The sequence below is a fragment of the Gopherus evgoodei genome, chromosome 22, assembly GCF_007399415.2.
Source record: "Gopherus evgoodei ecotype Sinaloan lineage chromosome 22, rGopEvg1_v1.p, whole genome shotgun sequence".
NCBI lineage: Eukaryota > Metazoa > Chordata > Testudines > Testudinidae > Gopherus > Gopherus evgoodei.
This window is the reverse complement of record NC_044343.1, coordinates 6,043,750-6,066,126: the sequence shown is the minus strand read 5'-3', so window position 1 is coordinate 6,066,126 and position 22,377 is coordinate 6,043,750. Positions and strand designations below refer to the sequence as shown.

The 22,377-nt window shown below is 58.0% G+C and overlaps 1 protein-coding gene across 2 annotated transcripts; it reads right to left on the bottom strand.

The window, feature by feature from the left end:
* Positions 1 to 174: 174 nt before the first annotated feature.
* SHC2 (SHC adaptor protein 2) lies at positions 175 to 21,379 on the bottom strand. 2 transcript variants are annotated; one of them, XM_030540430.1, is made up of 13 exons: positions 20,888 to 21,379; positions 14,980 to 15,050; positions 12,705 to 12,765; positions 12,217 to 12,336; positions 11,274 to 11,327; positions 9,544 to 9,595; positions 8,505 to 8,631; positions 7,644 to 7,824; positions 6,591 to 6,657; positions 5,427 to 5,567; positions 2,706 to 3,007; positions 2,425 to 2,560; positions 175 to 1,571 (listed from the first exon to the last, which is right to left on the bottom strand). In XM_030540430.1, the coding sequence occupies exons 1-12, from the start codon at positions 21,377 to 21,379 to the stop codon at positions 2,432 to 2,434; spliced, it is 1,797 nt and encodes a 598-aa protein (XP_030396290.1). In that variant the 3' UTR covers positions 175 to 1,571; positions 2,425 to 2,431. The 2 variants fall into 2 exon arrangements, with proteins under 2 accessions (XP_030396290.1, XP_030396289.1); XM_030540429.1 differs by lacking the exon at positions 175 to 1,571 and having other exon boundaries at positions 2,191 to 2,560.
* Positions 21,380 to 22,377: the final 998 nt, after the last annotated feature.

Here is a 22,377-nt window from a genome sequence, read left to right as displayed (position 1 = left end):
ACCAGCTGTCGCACACCAGAACGGAGGCAGATGGCTCTGTTCATCTCTTCCCCCAGGGCACATGCTGCGCCGGGGCCTGTCAAGCAGAGGCAAGATCACGCTCAGGCCATTTGATCATTTCCACATTTAATTAGAAACATATTCAAACCAGCGAACCCCTCGCTGCGTGTCAGATGCTCCCCCAAAGCCAGCATGCTGGAGAGACAATTGCTGTGTAGCCTTTAAAAGGCTGCAGCTGTTCAGTGGACTTCTCACCGTGGGTCCCAGCTGATGGATGCTCAGTGCCGGGTAACCTGTAAAATCAGACCTGTGTGCCTGAGAAGAGCAAGACCCACCTTGCTGGAGAAGGTACCTTTCCATTCTGGGGTGGGACTGGAGGAGATAGGAGCTTCCAAAGAGCAGGGACCCCTGCTGGAAGAGGACTCTGGCATCTCCTGAGGCGATGCCACTTGGGAGCAGGTGGCCTAGGAGGAGCTGGTGCTTGGTGAGTCTCCAAAGCTTAGGCTCTGGGGAAGATCCCATCTTCCACCATCCAAAGGAAGCAGGCCCCTGGCTACCCCAGCCAGAGTGGAGGGGCAGTGCCATGACCCGGGCAAGGTACTAGGAGCCTGGCTGAGGCTCTGAAGCATGGCAGAAGCCAAGTGGACACCAAGTCACCCCCTGGGTATCTGTGCAGGAGGAGAGATTCGTCCCAGCAATGGGACGGCCAAACCCTCATTTGTGTCGCTTTTGTCCTCTCTTCCAAGGTCCAAACCTCTGTCTTCTGGTCCTGATTCAATAAGCAGAGTGCTGATAAGGTCTGACATTGTTTCCCTAATGATGGGCCATCTCAGTCAGATAATGTAATTACAAGATTGTCCCCTCATGGCTGTAAACTGGAGTCTAAGCAGCTGTTACCGTAATGGGTTGGCTTGGGAGGTTTTGTGAGATGGGGAAGAGGCTCCTATTCTCCTTGCAGATGGGAATGGGGCCTTGTGCTTCTGACACCTCCCGACACACCCAATTATACCTCCAAAGGGGGTTCCCTACCCCTCTGATGGTCTCTAGCAGCGACTAAACCTAACCGCTGAGCTGGATGCTATTTAGCACTCAGAAGGCCACACCAGCTTTAGCTAACTCCTCCCCGCAGCACCCCCTGCGAGGTAGGTAGGTCAGTATCATCCTCCCCATTTTACAGATGGGGAAACTGAGGCACAGAGCGGCGAAGCAACTTGCCCAAGGTCACCCAGCCAGTCAGCAGCAGAGGTGGAGGCAAAGAGCTCAGGAGTCCTGGCACCCAGCGCCGCACTTAGGCAGTAGACCACAGTCCGCGCCCAGGCGGGGTTGCAAGCAGCTCCCGAGCACAGCTCCCTGCTCACAATTCATTTGGTTTAATTAACTACTAGTCTAAGAAGTTGGGGGTAGGTTTGATCTGTTGTATGTGTGCTCCTGGTGGGATGTACACGGCAAAGAGCTGAGCTCCATTGGTGTCATCCGGGCTCCTTGGTAGGGATGGTGGGGAGAGCCGTGCTAACGTCCCAGTCGGAGTTTCATCGGCACGTGTAGAATAAATACATCACCTCCATCTCAGGCTAGGAGGAAGAGTGAAAAAGTCGGCGTGGGTTGCGGCAGCAGCCTGCAGCTAAGAGGGAAAGAGGAGATGTAGCAACAGTCTGTAAGAGAGAGAGAGAGAGAGAGAGAGAGAGGGAAGATGGCACAGAGCTGGAGGAGAGAGAGGGGGGATGTGACAGCACTCCACTGGTGGAGGTGGGAGAGAGAACACGAATGGACAGGGGTCCACCGAAGAGACACGGGCCCAGGTGGCTGCCTGTAGGCGGGGGAACAGCAGCAGTAACCTGTAGGCGGGTGACAGCCATCCATGGGCAAGAGGGAAGATGGCGTGAGTCCAGAGGAGGGGGAGAGAAGGAGGGAGCATGGCCACAAGTGGAGGAGAGAGGGAAAGAAGAAGCTGTTCGGGAGGGAAGGGAAAACGGTCCCCTGGGGAAAGAGAGAGGGTGACTGTGTCAGTAGGTGAAGGAAAAGGAGGAGCAGAGGGGACTGTGGGTGCTGCTTAGGGAAGGTGGGGGGGGCTTTCTGTCTGTGGCATCCACTTGCTTTTTCACCTGGCCCCCCTTTCCTCCTTGGGCAGGCGTTCGGGGTACAAAGCCAGGTCCTTGGGGAGCTCTGGGCCAGAGAAAAAGGAGATTCTTTCAGGGATCACAGCGTCAGAGGCCCAGCATGCTCAGAGGGTGTCTCGCTCCCAGCGTCCCTCGTTAGCCCAGCCCAAGAGGCAGTGGATACCGGGCCTGTCCCCACTGGGTCACCCCCACAGAGGAGAGAGGGGGTGGCTGATTCCCCACTGCTCTGACTGGGGCGAGGGCAAGAGAAAATCAGGCCCCCTGGTTTCCTGCCTGCCCCCTGTAGGCCCCTGCCGGGGGGACGCACCCAGCCATCACTGCTTCCTCTTCACCACCTGCCTCAGGTGCAGCTCACTCTCCGCTGCCACAATGGGCTGCTCGTTCTGCAGGTGGTAGTTGATCAGGTGGCTGATGCTCTCGAACAGGACGTCCTTGGTCCTCACCTGGAGCAACATAACGGGGAAGGGGGTGGGTGTTAGGCGGGGGCCGGTAGCGCCCACCCAGAGAGGAGGCTGGTGGGGCTAAGCGGGGTGAGGTGCCCATCAAGGACATTCGGGCTGAGCTTGGGGAGCCCAGCCCGGTCCTTACCACGCCCTCGGGATCCACCAGCAGTAGGTGCTTGGGCTGCCCGCTGTTCATGCCCGTCAGGACATACTGCCCAGGGTTGGTGATGCTGTCCCTCACCAGGAAGTCCCCGTCCATCTGCAGTAGCTTCTCGGCGTCTCGCCGGCTCATCTTCCCGTGGTACCAAGGCTCCCGCTTCAGCTGCTCTTCCGTGGGGGCGATGGGAGCCTTCCGGGTAGGCGGGCTGGGCCACTGGTCCTCAAGGGGAGGGCTGGCCCCACCAGCCACCGTGGACTCGTGCAGCTTTAGGGCGTCTTCGAAGGGCCCTGCAAGAAGCCAGGAATATAAAGCAAGGAGGGGACAGGCCGTAGCAGCTACCCTAGCCAGGATCACATCACAGGGCACCCAGTCCCCAGACCTACTGCCAGCTGGGTCTGGGAAGAATTCTCCCATTGCTGGACCTGGGGCCGGCTCTTTTAAAGGCCTTGAGCCAAAGCCCAAAGGCAACTCCCACTCTTCTGTTCTAGTGAGGTTCTTATACCGTGCCCGTCACCGCAGTCTCTGAGCACCTTCCGGTGGGGCACTGGGTGACACGGGTAACGTCTGCCACACATGCTGTGGTCTCTCCTCCTTTCTCCAAGGAGATGCATGCGCAATGGAGTGGTTTGCTGGGCTTTCCTGGGACAGAGGAGTCGTCTCCCCTCCTTGTATCTGAAGAACTGGGCTCTGTAGCACGGCTAAACCCCTGGAAATCACCACCTCGGCCCAACCAAAGCAACGAGGTGAAATGCTGCAAAGGGACGAACAGCCCAGCGCAACGGGCCCCAGTTCAGCAGGGGTGTGAAGCCCAGGCCTGACTGTGGGTACGTCTACACTGCAAAAAAATACTAACCCAACCCGCAGCCATGATTCACAATAGACTGAGGCTCACAGGGCTCAAAATAGCCACGCAGACATTTGGGCTGCAGCTGAAACCCGGCGTGGGGGGTGGGCCCCACAGTGGAAGGACGGCCTAGTGGTTCTGTGTGAACCTAGCACTCTGGAGCTCTAGGTTTGAAACCCTGCTTTCCCTCCGGGGTTCTCCATCTCTTGACTTCAGATCTCATTTGTAATGGGGGTTAATAGCCCTGCCCTGCCTCTGATGGGGGTTAGGAGGCTAAAGCTGATGAGATGCTCAGACCCTCCAGAGATGAGGGCTCCAGGCAGGTGTGAAATAGACAGCCAGTCATCCATTGGTGCATTACTGAAGATGGATCCTAGCGATACTGCCAAGCCCCTGTGAAAGGCAAATGGCTGAGTGTCTGTTCCTGTGTTTTCTGGGAATGCCAGCCAAGGGGGCGCTGGCTAAACAAATCCACAGCCGCTTGCCCGCATCCAGCAGGGCACCAGGACGTGGCGGAGGGCAAGTTGCTTTTTGCATCTCGCACTCAGCGCTGCCGCAGCCCAGTCCATTCAGTCCACAGCTGCTCAGCGGTGTCACCCTCAGAAAAGATGCAGAGCCCTTTGTCCTTCCTTAGCCGTCGCTTGGGGTGGGTGGGTTGGTTCGTGTCTTTCGGCTCCTGGCTGGAAACGGGAGCTGCTCACTGACAGGGTTGGAGCGACGAGTGCTGGCCAAGCCTCAGGGGCAGTGCAGGGTCTGTAGCTCCTTGGGACGATGTGAATTCTCAGCTAGATGCACTCAGGACTGGCTCCCACTTGGACCTCAAGTCCGCAGGCTGCTGCCTCTCCCTTCAGCATAGGGGCCGGGGGCCTTGCAGGGAAGGGGCAGGAGTCCTGGGGTCTATTTGCTCAATCAGCCTCCTCACCTGTGAAAAGGGGTCACGCAGGCATCCCTGCTCCTTACAGGGCTGTGGAGGGTAAATTCATTACGGTCTGTTGAGGGATCTGAGCTCAGGAGAGAGCAGGGTACAGTAATGAATCCCTGGCTCCCTAGGCTGTCGCTCTGCTGCATATTGAGGCCGCAAGGCTAAAACAGGAGTAGAACGGGGCTTCTGATTCAAAAGCATGGGCACCTACCACTGGAGTCCCATGAGCAGTACAGAGTCTAGGACTCCTAGCTGAGCGACACAGACTACAGCCAGGAGAGGGCAGCATTGAACACAGGCCAGATGGCGACAGCACTGTTGACAGCAGAGCCATTTGGTGAAGGCCCCAGGCGTCACTTTGACATTGCCAGGAGCTGGCCAGCCTAACTCTCTGACCCCACACCAGTTTGTGGGGCTGGATGACCCCGAGAAGCATTCATCTCTCCCAGGCTGGATGGCCCCGGAGGTCTTCGCATGCTACCTTTTCACAAGGCAGCCAGGCTGGTGCTGCAGCTCCCCTCACGCAGAGAAGGGAAAGTTCATCGCAGAGCTGTGAGTGGAATCTCTCTGCCCCCCAGCAGGGAATCTGTGACGTGGGCTTCAGCCTGGTGCCTGTACGGGCCAAGCGCATGGCTGCTGCATGGATCACCTGACACCAGGAGACAAAACGCCCCTCCCGGTAAAGCCCTTCCCCTCTCAAATGTAGATGAGACACAGAGACTGCTGGCGTATGCTCCTAGCAGACAGGTCTGGCTGCAGGGTGAACCTAGAGCTGTGAGCAAGCTAAGCAAGCTCACGTCTGGCCACCTCCTGAGAACCTGATTCCTCTCCTGCACCAGAGTGGGAGGAAAGCAGGGCCTGAGATCATGGCTTTCAGCAATCCTGACAGCTTCCTGCACCTTCCCCACACCCTTCATGCCGAGCAAGGCTGCTGTCTTACTCATGTCAAAGAGATCCTTGGGGGGGCTTGCCTCGTGCTCCCAGCCGTCCAGGCACTGCGTGTTGACGTACATGTGCTCCTCGTAGTCACGGCATCCGAGGGGCTGGCTGTCTGCCTGGAGGTAGCCGTCGCAGGACTGGCCTGGAAGACACAACCGTGCCCTGCAGTGAGTGCCGGCAGGCTCTGTGCTAAGGAACCCAGGAGCCGGGCCTGCCACCCAGGAGCCATGAACCGCCGGCTGAGGGAGGCTAGCCCCCAGCCCTGCCCCTTCTGCCCGAGGCCCCACCTCCTCTTCCTTGACTGCCTGCTGAAGCCCAAAGCCCCCCCCTCACTGCAGCCACCAAACTCCACCCCGGCTAGCCCCCCGGAGCGCCGGGAAGGTGGGCAGCACAGCACTGGGGTACTGGATCCACACGCAGAGCGGAAAGTAGGAGAGGAAAGCTGGGCCTGGCTGTTTGGGGAGACACAGCCTCCTTCAGCTACAGTACCCACCGCCCATGCTAGGATCACTCCCTATGCTCTATCCTCTGGTGTCTTGTCCAGTTGTACCAATGGGGGCCCCCTTTGCTTCCCTGGGGAGGTGATTTCCACCTCACACACTCTCCCTGCTCAGAAGCTCTCCTTGCTCTATGCAGCCTGAACATCCCTCTGCTCCTCCCTTTAGGATTGTCCTCTCCTTGGCCACGCACTCCTACACCGATCTCACCTTCCCCTGGGTCCTTTCACCTCCCCGTTTTTGGCCCTTTCACCCTGACTCGCTAGGGGAGGAGCAGGCGACCAAGCTTCCTACATCGTCTCTGATGGGAGCAGCTGCTGTACCATCCAGGGGAGACTCGGGGACAAGCTCATTGGTGACCAGTAACACCCCCACTCCCTGACAGTTCTCCCTGGAGTCCATGTGGTGATGGTGCGGAAGGATCAGCTGACGTGCCAGGCCGTGTGACTCATGCCAAAGAATCAGGTTTGCAAAAGGGGTGTCGCACCAAGCAGCTGCTCCATGCATCGTTCTCAGCTAGTTTTCTCGTAACTGGCCAGCGAGGGACAGTGATGCCCATCTCCGAGGGTCCCACCACAGGCATTTGCGAGTCCTTGGGCCATGCATTCCAGTACCCGCAGGGACACGAGTCCCTGGGTTAAATGACGCCTTCGAGCTGCAGCACGTACCGGGAGCGTCGCCGTCCCAGTGGGAGCCCGGGTGGCTGTTCTGGTCTCTTCTGGCAGGAAATCCAACCTGTGAAGCAGAAGAATCAGCCCTCGGTCCATGCACCACACATGATGCAGGAGGTTTGTTTCCCCTCCACACGTGGGCATGTGATCTGGAGACCCAGGCAGTGGAGAGGGAGCTGCATTAGGTGGGGGTGTGAGGACAGCTGATATCCTAGCTTTGCTCGCTGCCTCCTCGGGGTCTCCATCCCTTGCTGGCAAATGGAGAACATTGCTAGGCCCAGAAACACAGCCTGGAGGTCACAGCTCATGGAAGTGTGCAGCAGGTCCCTCCACGGAGCCCCTGCGGCGGCAGTGCAGTATCCAAGCACATGGGTTGGAGAGCCACAAATCCCTTCATGCTAAAGCCAGCTCTAGCCACACTTCCACGGCTTGCCGCGAGTCATTTCACCCCCGCACGCTTCAGCTCCCTCCTCTGTGTGACGGGGTGACACAGCCGAGGGGTTTAGTGACTGCCCATGCAGGGGCCGTGGGATTGATGTGCCTCCGTCCCTCCTGTTCTTTGCCTGTTGCACACCATTATTTAGTCTCCTGACGGCTGCAGCACGTTCATCTGGGGGTTTGCGGCCTGTGATATGCAGAGGATTGAATGGTCTCTTCTGGCCTTAAACGCAATGAACCGATGACTCAATGGCTGGAGCGTTTGGTAAAATCCCACGCGCCCCAGAGTCTGTGACAGACTTTACTGCTGGACAATGGAACCCCCAAGCCCCAGAGGCTCTCCCTGTATGGGGCTCTCCCTGATGGACCAACCTCCATCCCTGACCCCAGAGGCTATTCCAGAGAAGCTCCAGGCCTGGCCCCGCACCAGGCACTCTCTGCATGAGTCCTCTATGGGGACAAGAACCAGGTTTGGTTTCCAGCTGTCAGCATCAGGGGAAAAGGCTCGATTCAACACAGGAGGCTATAGGTGCAGCCGTGGGGTGGGGAGGTTGTAGGGCTGGGGGGAATTGGGGCAGATGTACAGCCAAGCGTGCTGACTGCAGGATTCACCTGGCTGAAGTGACCGGCGCAGGAGGGCTGGGAGGGCACGTGGCCCAGCAACGTTGTGTGCCTGAGCCGAGAGTCGATGAGTCCCCCTAGAGGAGGCTCCTTCCCCGGGATGCTGTTGTAATAATCGTGTTCAGCCGTCTCCTCTTCGTTGCCCCACGCGGATTCCTCAGTCCCCATTACCCTGTGCAACAGAGGATACAGGAGTTAGAGAATCCAGAACCACGGTGACTCTACTCAGAGCTCTGGCGTCCCGGGACCTAGCACCCCAGGCCATTGGAGCACCCAGACCCAGAGCATCCCCAGACCTAGCACCCAGGGCATCAAGAGCTGGGCCATCTCATGATCGAGCACACAGGGCGTGGTAGCACCTAGCACTGAGAGCATCCTGGACATAGCACCCATAGCTGCAACAGAATCCACAGCCAGGGCACCTCAGCCCCCGGAGCCACAGTTGTATGGAGAATGCTGCAGGGCCCTGTATCTTGTGATGCAGAGACTCCTAACACCTCAATGCACCAAGCAGAGGACGGTCCCGTTCTTCCACCAACAGCCCTGCTGCGGGCTTGAAGCATCTCAGGTCCTGCTCAGGTGCTGACTGCCAAGCAGTTCCGTGAAGGCTTGGCAGTGTGAACGTCACCTTGTCCCCGAGTCTGGAGAGCACCTGGTGGGGGCAGTAGGAAGTGGCTGGGATGCCAGCGTAAGGGACAGATGAGCATGGGGGTAGAAGGCTGCAAGGCCTCATTCACCTGGACAAGCTTTGGGAATATGCCTGGGAATTGCTGTCCAGGATACGGCAAGAAGGTGCAGGGCCAGGGCGACCCCAGCAGCAACAAGAGGCCCCGTGTCTCTCCCCGCCCCTACCTGTCCGGTGGCACCACCACCTTGGGGGGGCTGTGCAGATACTGCTTGAAGCGCAGCTCGAAGGCCTGTCCCACCGTGTTGATGATGCTCTGAGCCAGCCCGTCACAGCACTCCAGGATGTGGCAGGCTGCCCGGCAGGGGGAGAGACACAGACACATCAGGCAGGGCATCCGGACTGTGTATAAGGGCCCCGGGTGACATATGGCAGTGCTTGCAGAATGGGAGCCTGGCCTCCCCAGGGCCATGTCCCAGCCAGGAGCCAGCCGGGGGCAGCGGGAGATGGAAGGCCTTTCAGGCTGGGGTTCAGGGTCACAGAACCGGGGTGGGTCCAGAGCTGAGGTTCATTTTTTCTGAACATGGTGGAATCTGGTCTAGCAAATCCAGCTTGGACCCAGTTCAGCTTTTCACCCACCAGGCGCCGCCACCACCCTCCTCACCTCTTCAGTGGCAGAACGGAGCGAATCGGACAATCTGACCCCATCTTACATTTTATTAGCTCCCACAACCATGGATCTCTCCTAGAACATCTGTAAGCTGCTCTGCCCCTTCCCTTCCTGCCATGGGGGTAACAGGCCCTTTTAAGGTGAAATGGGGCCAGTCTTGCCTGAGCCATAAGCCCCCTAGCCTAAGGAGGTGGGACTAATAGGGTCAGGTGTTTGCATGGTGAACACCTGGGCCTCATCAAAAGGCTTGAGAGAGAAAGGGGTGGGGAAAGAAGCTGTGGCCCAGGCTGCAGCCAGCAGGAGAACCTCATGGAGGGATTCTCGGAAGCAGGGCTGTCCCTGGGAGAAGCTGTGGCAGATCCAGGGGAAAAGAGCCTCCAGAGTGGAAAAATCCCTGCAAGGCCACATGCTGGCATGGGGAGGCGGTCCGGCGGTGAGTTCCCCTGTTACAATAAATGCACAAGAGGTGGGTGGCAGGGGGAGAACCCTTCTCCATACTTCTGGCCAGTATGGGTCTTCTGTTTAGCCTTGATCCTGCCTTGCTTACCCCCTCTTTTTGTTACCCCCCTGTGTCCTCTCACCTCTGCCCCGCTCACCTCTTTGGTTAATGGGATCCTTTGCCACGTAGGCCACGTAGTCTGTCATGTCCTGGAGAGAAAGCGAGAGTCAGGGAAGGAAGGGGTTTGTGGCTATTGTTCCTGGGGTCTGGGATCTGGCCTGTGGGCTAAGGGTAGAGGGGCTTGAGGCAGGGCTATGAACCTGGGTATAAAGGGCATGAGCCACAGTCCCCGGGCTGGCAGATCCCCCTTCCCCGGGTAACGTGGGTGTAGGTCCCTGGTCTGATACACTCCCTCCTTGGCTGGTGAGGGCTTGGGAGTGCCGCAGAGACAGCGAGGGTTACCCGGTGCTGGGACTCCCCCCTCCCCACATTGCCCCAGGGCAATCTGCCCTCTGTCATGCCCAGCGGGCAGCCTGTGCTGTAACGAACCAGCTCCCTGGGGCTGACTGAGGGAGGATTGCCCTCTAGTGGCTGCAACCCAAAGAGGAGATAAAGGACATACTACCCCTGGCAGCGGCAGGAGCTTATGTAGGGGGTGGCTGGGCTTTGGGGGTGAAAGAAGCAGGGGTCCAGGCCCCAATCCTTGAGAGTGTGTGTGTGTGTGTGTATGGGGGGGGGGGGCGGAATGCAAATTGCCTGCTGCCTGCTGGGATGGACTCTTATTACAGGGTCAGGCTCTGTGAAGGGGGTTTGTTCTGGCAGACAAGTGCACTTGGGACATGGGGGCCAAGAAGCGGCTTGTGTCCCTCTGCAGCGCCCCCCCCGGTCAGTCCAGGTATGGCAGGTCACTGCTTCATGGACAGGGGTAGATGCTCCTCTGTGGGAGAGCCTTGGATGAACCAACCGGTCAGAGAGGCGTTTCTCTGGCTATCTCCTGCCTTTCCCTGCTGCTTTGCTCTCTCCTCAGAGCTTAGGAGCTGTTGCAAGACCCAGGTGGAGAGGGAGAGAGGCCAGGCAGGACCTCTGAGCTCTTGGGATGGAAACAAGTTGAGGGGGAGGGGAGTTGCCTTCTTCCCCCCCAGACTAGGGTTACCACCTTTGAAATGCAAAAAAGTGGCAACCTCCCACTCACAAAGCAGGCCTGCCACAACCCCAACCACAAAGCGATTCTGCAGCGTGTGCACGCACGCCCACCCCCTTCAACAGCCACTTCTAGTATCTAGAGAGAAGACACCCGCTATAGACAAGATTGATAAACATGGCAGGTCTCCTCATCGTGCCTCAAACCCTCCCTCGCACACCTGTGCGTGGCGTGTGTGTGTTGGTGAGCGGACGGCTCCTGTATTTGCAACAATTTTGCTCTGTTGCTTAAACCATGGAAGTGGGAACACGGCAGCATCTTTTGCTGGACTTTTAACATGAGCTGTCCCAGCATTGTGTGAGAACACCGCAAAGCTTCAGACCCACAAAAACCCACCCACACACACACACACACACACACAACCTGGCAGTTTAAATTACTTCTCTGGCAAAGCCATAAAAAAAAAACCCTGCCAGGCTGTTCAAGTACCAGCCAGGTGGGAACCTTCCCCTACCCCGCTGTCAGTGCCCAGGACTGAGGCTGCAGCAGGCAGAAACTGGTCCACTGGCAGTGTGATTGTTACTGCCTGTTGATCATGGCCAGAGGCCAAAGAAACTGAGGCAGAGGGGAGAAAAGAGAGGGATGAAAAGGGGGTGATATGGAGGGAGAGGAGGAGATGCAGAAGGGAGAGGGGCTGCGGGGAGCTAGTGGCTCCTCTATCTCTGCATGCCGAGGGCGGCCCTTACCGTGTCGCCCCCCGAGGCGAAGGAGATGGACTGCATGTGGTGGTTGGCAATGATCTGCAGGGGACAGAGGCAGGCATTAAAGATCTTCACGAATCACTCAGCGCAGTGGCTCCATAGAGCGGGGGGAGGGTGGGGATCGACCCGCCGAAAGTCAATGCTCTGGGAACAGTCCTGGCCTTCCTCTGCTGCTGGGGTGGGAGCTAGCCCGGCTGTATCCACCCCACCTGGCCTAGGGTGTGTGGGCTGCGGCTTGTCGAATGGACACACCTGCCTCCTGCTGGCAAGCATGGTTGGTTCAGAAATGCCAGCTTCCCCTCCCTGCTCAGATTGCACCCAGGAATTCCCCTGCTCCCAGATTGTTGCCACCCTGTGTAGCCTGACCGGCTTGCTTGACTGTTTAAAGGGGACAAAACGACATGGGGGGGATTGCAAGAGCAAAGGATGGCCTAGTGGTTGGAGCAGCAGACTGGTAGCTGGGCCCACCTGAGTTCTAATCCCTGCCATGACCCTAGTTCCCCATCCTGTGTAACCCTGAGTTGTTTGATCCTTGTGCTCAGAAGATAAGCAAGGGTGCTGCTCACCTGCCCTCTAGAGCTAGATATGCTGATCCCCAAATTGGGTGGGGCCCCGATCCAGGGGCTGGGCTCACCCCTGTAAAGGGACAGGTGTTGGGGTGCCTCTCTGTCACCCAGGAATGGATCCTTTGCATTTGGGGGAATGATGCTGGATTTACAGCAGTGAAGCTGAGAGCAGAATTTAGTCCCGGGCTCCAGAAGCCGTGGCACAACTTAGAGCAGTCACAAGGCTGCTCTAACCTGTGCTAGGGGCTGCATGAGTCCCCACAACCACTGGATAGGAGAGGTGCAAGCGACCTCTCCTCTGTCCCTGGTCCTAGATCTCCATGCCCCAAGGAAGCGAGCAGAGCACTTGGGTGGGCACTAACCTGCCGGGTGGTGGGGATCATGAGGTTGAGCCCGTCGATGGAGATGTTGACAGTGATGCTCATGCCAGCAAAGTGCAGGTTGTTCTTGCCCAGGATGGAGAAGAGGGCTTTGTTGGGTGCCTGGGGAAGGAGAAAAGGGTTGGCAGGTCATCACCTCATCTGGGGTACCGCTGGGTGCTGTGCTCAGCTAACTAGACAGGGCGAGGGGGGGACAGTGCAGGAAGCTTCTGCAACTCTGCTGAGCTGAACCAGCCCAGGCCCAGTCAGTGAAGTGTCCAGCTTCCTGTCTGCAGACAACCACTCTGCACAGGTCAACAGTGCTGGGAAGGGGCTCCCAGCGGAGAGTGCGCCGAAGATCCTGGGGGAGAGATCCCAGAACCTGAACCTGCCTTAATAACGCTTAGCCACGTCTGCTCAGGGTCTGCAAAGCTAAGTCAGCATCATCAGCCCTGTTTTACAGATGGGGAAACTGAGGCACAATTACCCACCTTCTTCTTCCAGGCCCCTTTGACCCCAGGCACCGCCTCGTACAGTCTGTTGATGGCTTCCCTGCAAGCAAAGAATCAAGCAGGCTGGGGTTAATCCTCCAGCCCCCATGGCAAGACTAGGTCAGTGGGATCTAACCTCATCCCCCACCCCCGCTGCTAAAATGCTGCCTCCTGGGGGCTGCACCAGGGACCCTTGCAATGACGGCAGGGGCAGCTAGTCCACATCACCTCTGGCTAGGAAAGAGTAGGGGAGGGCAGGATTGTTGTGGGGACCCTGCACTGACATCCAGCAGCCCTTTCTCTCTGGCTCTCTCCATGCTACGGCTTTAATAATTAAACACCAGGTACTTGGTGCTCAGGCTCCTCCCTCTGAGTGTCCATCGGCCAGTGCTCCCCTCCCCATTGTCCCAGGGCCAGTGACCGGCTCGAGGAGGAAGAGGTAGCGTGGGATCAAGGTGGTGTATTTGTGCCACTGAGGCCACCGTCCCAATGGGGCACTGTCCAGCCCGGCAAGGCATGGGCATAAAGCCATGTGACAACCATCCGTCCACGCCCCTGCCCTGTGCACCCACCTGCAGCTGCTGCACTAGACGGCCTGGTTGCCAAGGGGAGAAGCCTTGGGCTCAGCGGTGCATTGCTTGGCATTGAGCAGCCCACCGGCCACGGCCCAGAGCTGGGGGGACTTCCCAAGGCATCCTTTGTCAGCGAGCTGAGTGAGAGCCTCCCAAACCAGAGCCCAGCTCAGCCTCATTGTTTGGGTGCCTGCAGCGTTTGTCCTGCTTGCTGGTCCCCCGGCCCTGCGGTAGGGTAAATATGGCGCTCGGCCGACATGCAGAAGCTACACGGAGCCGGCGGGGCCCTGAGTCCCAGCGAGAAGCTCGGCCTGCTCCCCAAGCCCATAGAATCCACGTGCCTGAGACAGACGTCTCCCAAGGACCTGGTCCCCATCCCCAGAACTTGGACGGGGGTTGCACAACTCAGACTCCATGCGTGTCCCCCTGCACCTTTGCCCTCCTCCTGCTTGCTTCTCCCTGCTCCCCGGCGCATGCTACTTCTGCTCCCACATCGCTGCGGGGACAGGACCATCAATAAGCCATGGCTGGCAATCTGCTCTGGAGGCTCCTTCCCCCTCCCCTGCCTCCTATCGATCCGCCTGTGGCCGCCCTACAATGCATCAGCAGGCAGGAGACTCTGCAGTTCTACCCCCAGCCCCAGCTTGTCTTGCTACCTGTCTGGTTTGCGGACAGCTGCTGCAGCAGAACCTGCCTCCCACATACCTTCCCTGAGTGCTCCGGGCTGGTGCCTTTATTTGGAAGGTACATGGGGATTTCTCAGCTGGGGTGTCTGGGGGAGCTGAGGGGCGGGGAAGGGGAGCCAGCCCTGAAGACTGGAGACCTGCCATCTCCCCCAGACCAGGACAATGGTGTCAGCTTATATGCCCTCCCCTCCATGCCGTCTGGCACCCATAGCCCACCCCTGCCCTGTGTTCACCCTGAGCCATTCAGTCCTTGACCTCTGTGCTGAGACTCCCCATCAGGGGACCCCACAGTGTGAGCTGCCTGGTTTGAGAGTGGCTGTACATCGCCTGCTTTTAAACATGGACCAGCTGGAGGGCAGAGACAGCCAGGTCAGACGGGGGGGCCCTTAAGGCCCCTGCTGTGTGCTATGGCACGGTGTGGGCACCAGGGGTCAGACCGGCTGTACCTTAGGGCCCATGTTGTGTGCCATGGCATGGTGTGGGCACGAGGGGTTAGATGGGGTTCCTTGGCCCATGTTGTGTGCCATGGCATGGTGCGGGCACAAGGGGTTAGATGGGGTTCCTTAGGGCCCATGTTGTGTGCCATGGCATGGTGCGGGCACGAGGGGTTAGACGGGGTTCCTTAGGGCCCATGTTGTGTGCCATGGCATGGTGCGGGCACGAGGGGTTAGACGGGGTTCCTTAGGGCCCATGTTGTGTGCCATGGCATGGTGCGGGCATGAGGGGTTAGACGGGGTTCCTTAGGGCCCATGTTGTGTGCCATGGCATGGTGCGGGCACGAGGGGTTAGACGGGGTTCCTTAGGGCCCACGCTGTGTGCTATGGGGTGGTGTGGGTGCCAGCGGTCAGATAGGCCGTTGGCTGGACTGCAAGCTCTGTGCTTGCCCTGAGGTGGCAGGTGTAGACGAACCCATCCCACAGGCTTTCTCAGCCTTGAATCTCTGGAAAGCTGCTGCATTCATCTGGAAATCAAGGAGAACCCCAGAAAGTCCAGGGCAGGGAGCCCGGAGGTGCTTACCTGGTAACCTGCGTCCGGGTGTTAAAGTCAAGAGATCTCATGGAGCGCAGCACTTCAATGCAGCCCATGTACTGGAAGAGAAAGGGGTTGAAATCAGCCAGGCTGCAGTGCCCTGCTCAGATCCCCAGGTTACGGGGGAATGGGAACTAGCTCACCCCGAGCAGCTTACGGAATTCACAAACCCCTCTCTCTTCTCGGAGCCCTGGGGGCCTGTGGCTCAGCACGGGTCACTAGCGGGAAGGGAGGTGAGAGGGTTGTTGGTGTAGCGAGTTCAGGCTCTCTGCATCCCTTCACCTAACAGCACCGAATCAGCAGGGGGCAGCGCAGTGACGCTCCCAGGGGTGAAGAATGGAGCCAGTGGCCCAGGAGTGCCCCATAAGGCTAAGGGTATGTCTACACTGCAGCAAAGGACCCACGGCACCAAGTTGGGCAGTGTAGATGTACCCTTGGGTCGGGCTTGGGCTGGAGCCTGGGCTCTGGAATCCAGCGAGGGATGCAGAGAGAGGGCATCTCCGAGGCTTTGTCTCTGGGCACATTTCATGTACGGACTCCCACCCTTTACTCAGCTGGGGAGCACATCAGAACTCTCTGGGGAGGCTAGAAAAGCAGCCCCTGGGCTGACCATAGCCCGGTACCTGCCAGCGGGTTGCAGCTGGGGCCAGCCTGGAAGGAAGGAGGTGGGATGCTGAGCCTGGCTGCTGCCAAGGTCTCTCTGTTTTGTGCTTTCCTGAATGTTGTCTATAGGACTCTGTTACCCTGGGCAGGGCTGACCTGTCTAGTGACATGGCTGGGAGGGGCAGGTCGTCATACCAGCAGCTGGAGTAGGGTGAAGAGTGTAGGGGGGGGGCAGCAGGTAAGCTGAGCCAGAGCGTATGAAGGGCAACGCTACGCTGTGAGGCTGGTCTGGTGCGCTGCTAATCCTGCCCCGCCTCAGCAGGCCGAGCTCATAACTCACTCTCCTGATCAACCGGGCCCCTCGACTGGTTTGAGGATGTCGGTGCCAGGGAGAAGGGGGCCAGGCTGACAGCTCTGCAGCCTTCTGTCTGCACCGAGCAGGGACGGAGCAGACAGCATCCAGGCAAACTGCCCACGCACCACCCACTTGGCAGGCCTCAGCCCCGAGCTGGAAGGGAGCCTGTCTCTAAGAGCAAGCTCCGTCTCTGTTGCTGTCAGGCCTTGGCTTCCCACTGAAGTGACTAGCAAGGGAGCCAATTAGTGCCAGTTGCCATGGGGCTTTGTGCAGCATAGACACCTGTCCTCTGGGCACCGGACTGATACCCACAAAATCTCTCTCTCACCAGCTGCTAAACAGCCACCATGTAGCCATGATTTCCAGCTCTGCCTGTCTGCATGGGGGCCAACCCCCTAGCTGGGAACGTCACTCTGCCCCCTCCCAGCTCCCACCACTCAGCAGTGGCGCATTAGCTGCCTTTCCAGCAGGCACTGCCGCTGAGGTCTGTTTAATGGGCTTGGCAGGACTCCAGGAGAAAACGCTGGAGGCAAAATGTATGGCCGCTGATTAGGGCCATGGCAAGCTTAGGGCCAGAAAGAAATTCACTCAGATCATCCCTCCAGGTGCTCACCTCCTGCAGCACTTGCCTGCTTGTCCCTTGCTAGCGGTGATTAAAATGTACATCCTCTGCCATGTGGGCGACGGAGGAACTGAGTCTAAGGGGTTCTGAGCAACCCCAGCACTCCTGGGTCTCAGGATCAGGACCTTTATTCTGGCCTCTCTCTGATGGGTGGACACCTGGGGCCAGAGCCTCAGCTGGCGTAAACTAGGAGAGCTGCCTTGACCTGTACTGATTTGCCCCTTAGAGCAGCGGGGGGCCAAGGGGGAGAGGTCTTTACCAGCTCTAGTTACTTTCATTTCAAAGCCAAGCAGCAGCTTGCTCCCCATCAATGTCCTGCCTTATGGGGAGGACGGAGAAGCGGGGAGACAGGACAGTGCCCTACTGATGGTTCTACCTTCTGCTGTGCCACTACTCTGCAGGAGTGGGACTGATGCAGGAGGATACACCAATGTTTTTGTGCTGGCGATAATGGGACTTTGCCCTTGGATGGCTCCCTCCAGCACAGGATACCGCCCCGCCCCCCAAAGCCTTTTCAAATAAGTCTCAGTCTCCCAAGGTCCCTGCAAACAAGTGTCTTTATTCGCATTTTGTAGAAGGAGGAAGCCGAGGCAATGAGACAGTGTCATAAGTGACTTGCCCTCGGTTGCCAGGCAAGGCAGTGGCAGAGCTAGGTCTGCCAGCTGAATTATGGGCTGGGGGGAGGTGTTCCAGCCTATTGTTCAGGAGTCAGGCGCGATTATCATAATAATCCCTTCTGGCATTAAATTCTGTGACTCTCCTGACTCCAAGGCTGGTGCTTTACCCACTGGACCATGCCCTCTTTTTCCCACCCCTGAGCTTTGACTCCTGCCCTGTGCTCTCCCCCACTGGCATTCCAGCTGTTGCAGAGACTCGTGATATCCCCTTTTGACTTCTTTGCTCCCTGTTCTACGCTGCAGTCTAGTGGCTAAATTCCACCCCAGCGATGGCTGCATTTCAGTGGTGGGCAAAGAGAGCTGTACAGCAAGTGCTTTGGGATCCTTTGGTAAGGAAAGGCACCGTTATCAATGCATCTCTTTTCTCTCTCTGTCCCATGCCCCTCTCTCTGCCTTCTGCCAACCTCCTCCTGTAGAAACTGCCCGCACTGAAGGCGTTAACCTCTGCGCATTTCTCTTTAAATCAGTTGGCTCTCAACCATTGTCCCACACATCAAACATCTGATGATCTATGATGGGGCAGAGCGAGGAGAGAGACAGAGGCTAACCGGAGACATGCTGCCCTGCTCCTCCATCTCGCCTGCAGTTATAAATTACCACAAGTTAATTGAGAATAAGACAAGGAGACAAATGCCATCAGCAAATTCAATTACAAGTGTCTCCCCCTTCCAGTCCCAAAAATACCAACCTGGGGGCTCAGAGCGCTGTAGTTGAGACTGACCTCTGTAGCACCTGGCACCCCCAGAATCTCAGGGGGCATCCACAAATGAACCCTCACACCTACTTCCCAAAGGAGTTATTTGTGATTACTATCCCCATTTTGCAGATGGGGAAACTGAGGCACAGGGGATGTGATTTTTTTTTTTCCAACATCAGGCAGCAAATCAGTGGCAGAGATCTGAATGGAACCCCAGAGTCCTGGCTCCAAGTCTGGTGCTGCAGCTACTAGACCCCACTCCCCTCCCAAAACAGGCTAGAATCCAGGAGTCCTGCCTCCCATCTTCATGCTCTAACCCCTGGATCATCTGGAGAGGTGGGCCACATTAAACCCACTCCACAAAATCACTCCCTGGGCTAGGGGTGTGTGGCGGGGGGGGAGGGGCTAACCCTGGAGATAAGCCTAAACCAAAGCCCAAGATCCGAACTTCACAGCTGGCCCTATTTCTATGGTGGGCCCAGATTCATCCCCTGTGAAGCCTGGGGGATTTGAACTCAGATCCCAGTCTCAGTGCTGGAGCAGAGGCCCCCATTGTGAAGAAGTTTGTTAAACTGCCCCCTCCATTGTCTCTTGCTATCCAGCTACCTCTGGGGTAAGGGTAGAGACTGCACTGGTGGGGCCAGGCCAGCTGTAGGGCCGGAGGCACTGGGAAACAGGAAGGTCTTCTGAACCTTCCCACTCCTGTTTAGGACACTCATCTGCCACACGGCCTTTCCAGGAAGACCCCTCCAGTGCCATGGCAGCAGACTTTCCCCAGCTGGAGACCTGCCTTTCCAGCCCCTGGCTTTCTGGTGTATCAATGCGTCTACACGGTCTGGCTATTCCAGCCCCAATCCTGCACACTTAGCTGTGTGGACGGACCAGAGATCAGGACCTTGGGCCCAGGTTTTCAGAGGTATTTCCACACCTAACTCCCATGGGGGTTGTCTGCACTGCAGCTGGGTGCAAGCCTCCCAGCGCGGGTGGACAGATGCCCACGAGTTCTGCTTGAGAAAGCGTGCTCAAAATAGCAGGGTGGAAGTTGTGGCTCGGGAGGAGACTGGGGCTGGCCACAGGAGCTCAGTGTGGGGGGAAGCTGAAGAGCCCGAGCTGCCTAAATACCTTTGAGAGTCTGGGCCAGGGTTTGTAAACCCCTGGGTCGAGGAGCATGAGCCTGCTTCGAAGCTGCATCTTGCTGTGGGAGCCAGCTGTGGCCCCGGGAGGCCTTTGGGGAATAGACGCTCTGAGTGAAGGGCTCCTGGCAAGCAAGGCTAGACGGAGAGGGAATGGGGGCCCACCAGAATGTGCCACGGACACCTCAAACCCTGCTGGGGAGACTGGCTCATGCTTTTCAGGGAGTGGGGAGGCAAATCTCTCTCCTTTCTCAGCTAACCCCTAGGGCCTGATTCTGCCTGACCTGGTGTCAGCAGTTAGACCTGTGCAAAGCAGCGGGGAGACCTGGCCACCACCTCAGCCAGCACTCATGGGCCCAAGGGGGCCTCCTTTGGCCTGCAGGCTGGTAGGTTTCCTCTGGTGGCTCTCAGAGCCTAGGAGCAATGAAATCAGTGGACTTGTGTTGGGTCCAGACCACAGCAGCAGGCCCAGCGGCGTCTGCATGGGAGATGAAGACTAGGACACCCCCACCCCAGCCCCCCCAGCAAAACCATTTCCACGGTCAGGCGTAGTTCCCAGTTTTAAGAATGGGAGGGGTGTGTGTGTGTCTTGCTCGTGTGTCTGCCCCACAGTGGCTTCCTGCGGGGAGATGGGGTTGTAAGTATGTTAGAGTGCAGGGTGCGCCAGGCCCAACCGAGCCCTTTGGAAACCAGCCCATCATAGTAACTGACCCCCTCCCTATCTTTGATGCATTTATCCCCACAACCCCCTGTGAGGCGGGGCAGGGCTATTATCCCCAATGTATAGACAGAGAAACTGAGGCAAGGCTCAACTAAGTGACTCACCCAAGGAGTCTATAGCAGAGCAGGTAATTTAACCCAATCTTCCCAAGTCCTAGCCTAGCACCCTAACCACAGGGCTCTCCTTCCTCAGCCCAGCTGTACACACAGCTTGGCCGAGGGGATGCTTAGGGGAATGCTGTGGTCCCAGCTGATACTTAGGGGATGCTTAAAGGGTGGCTTAAGCAGGGCTGAGTCTGCCCTCACTGACACTGGCACAAGTCAGGAGTAACTCCACTGAAGTCTATGATAGTGGCGTCAAACGGGGTGAAGGAGAGCAGTAGGAGGCCGTGGGTCTTTGGTGATGGTCTTAGGGTTGACACACTGGGCTGGGAGTCATGAGAGCTGGATTCTGCTCCTTCCTTCACCACAGAGTCACTGTGTGACCAGCCCTGCTTTGTGCCTCAGTTTCCCCATTTCTGGCATGGGGGAGGAGTAACAATACCCCCTGCCACTCCAGGGGTCAGTTCATCGAAAAGTGGCCGGAGATCCTTGCCCAGTGAAGGACAAGCTCTCAGTGCTGTTGGCAGCTGAGTATGGGTTTCATGCTGGCTAAGCAGCAGTGCACTCATTTTAAACCATGTGTAATCGCCTTGCCCGGGTGAGGCTGCCTCACAGGGCCCAAGTCGTAATTACGTCCCAGCTACCGTGGTGTCATGGTGACGGCCTTTGATGATGCCACACCAACCCCTCCCAGGGCAGGGTGACGGCTCGGCTTTGAGGCCTTGAACAGAGGGAACTGGAATGAGGAAGCCTTGAAAACTCTGGGGAACTGGGGGGGAGAATCATCCCAAACTTCCCTCTACCCATGGCTGGGGGCACCTTTCCCCTTCCCAGCCTCTAATGACAGAGGAGCCCAGGGATCTGAGTGCTGAGGCAGCGGACTCCTGATTTAATCCCAGCTGCAGAGATGCAGTCAGCATGGGAGTTCGTTCAGCCCTGGACAGTGGTGGGCACCGAGGGGAGGTGGGGCCAGAGAAACGGGCTTACCCTGACGATGTAGGAGACACCTGGTCCCAGGACCCGTTCGTCCGGATGGAGCCAGCCCTGCGCCGGTTTATTGATGAAGCTACCTTTCCGATTCCATTCCTCTCCGGCCAGTTTGACCCCCTCGACCCGAGCGGCCTTTCTCCCTCCCCCTCCTCGGAACCGGTTCATCACCTGCAGAGAACAAGGAGAGTGGCAGACAGGCTCACAGGCGCTCAGGACAGCAGCCAGGCCGGAGGAGGAACCTTCTGCATCTCCGGGGCCCCCGGGTTTAGCCGGGGATGACAGGTCCTTGCTGGCGCTGGAAGGGCTGCGGCTCAGGAAGCCGGAGGCGCTGGAGAACTTCCACTGGGGAATCTTGGGGATCAGCATGCAGAAGGTGGTCACAGCCTCCTGCTCCTCCGGCAAGCGGGCTTCGCCCAGCGTGGGGCATGGGTGGGCCAGGGAGGCGGGCGGCGAGGGGGCCGGGGTGGCTGCCGCGACCTTGCTGCTCATGGCTGGGTCCTCCGAGGGCGTCACTGAGCCATTGCGAAAGCGACCATACTTGGGCTCCGTTAGCATGCCCTGCCGCTGCGTGTCTGGCTAAGTGCTTTTAGAGTGCTCGCCGGGTTCACTCTGTGCTCCTCTCTCCTGCTCGCTAGCTCGCCTGCCCCCCTCCGGCCCCCACCCCTCACTCCTCTCTAGGGAGGCTCCACTCACACAATGATGTCATGGTGTTATTGCTCATCCGCCAGCAGCCTGGCTGCTGCAGACCTGGCCTGCGCTGCTCCACCACCACGTAAACAGCCATCTGCCAGCAGTGGACAGAGGCAGAGAGAGGAGCCTGGCCGGGGCCAGCCAGGGGCTCACTCACCCCATGCAAAGGGCAAAGAAGGGAGGCCCTGGTCCACACGGCACCTCTTGGAGTGGGTTTGCCTAGCACAGCAAGCCCCGGGGTTAAAGGCCAGAGTGGGGAGATGGCTGATTTTCTACCTTCCCACTTTCCCTCTCCCCAAAGCTAGCTGGGAGTGGGCCTAAAGAGCCGTGGGCACTAGGAAAATAGCCTGATCGCTTTCACATGCACCCGCTGCTGCTCTCCTGCTCCTTGTCTCTGCCAAGCAATGGTGCCATGCTCCAGACACCTCGAGATGGGGGGGAAGGAACATGGGACCCTACACGGGGATTATAGATCCGTGGATTATAAAATGTATTATGGGACTATTATGATCGTCGACTCTAATCTGACCTCCTGCAGATCACTGGGCAGAGAAGTTCACCTGGGGATTTGTGCGTCAAGCCCAACAACTTGTGGGTGAGCTAGAGAGCACATCATCAACCAGTGGGGACTTGGATAGGGGCTGGCTCACCAACCATCCTGGGCTTGGTTAGGGAATGGATCGCCAACCAATCAGGGACTTGGATAGGGACTGGAAAACCAATCAGAGACTCGGATAGGGACCACCAACCAGTCCGGACCTGAATGGGGACTGGTTCACCAGCCAAGGAGAGAAGTG

Bases quoted from the DNA above. Each gene is read 5' to 3' on its own strand.
- SHC2 (XM_030540430.1), bottom strand. From the start codon at position 21,379: ATGAGCAGCAAGGTCGCGGCAGCCACCCCGGCCCCCTCGCCGCCCGCC. The intron at 7,825-8,504 runs GTAGGGGCGGGG...TCTGTTGCACAG, and splicing joins GTGGTGGTGCCACCGGACAG to GGTAATGGGGACTGAGGAAT. The intron at 2,561-2,705 runs GTAAGGACCGGG...ATGTTGCTCCAG, and splicing joins TGGTGGATCCCGAGGGCGTG to GTGAGGACCAAGGACGTCCT.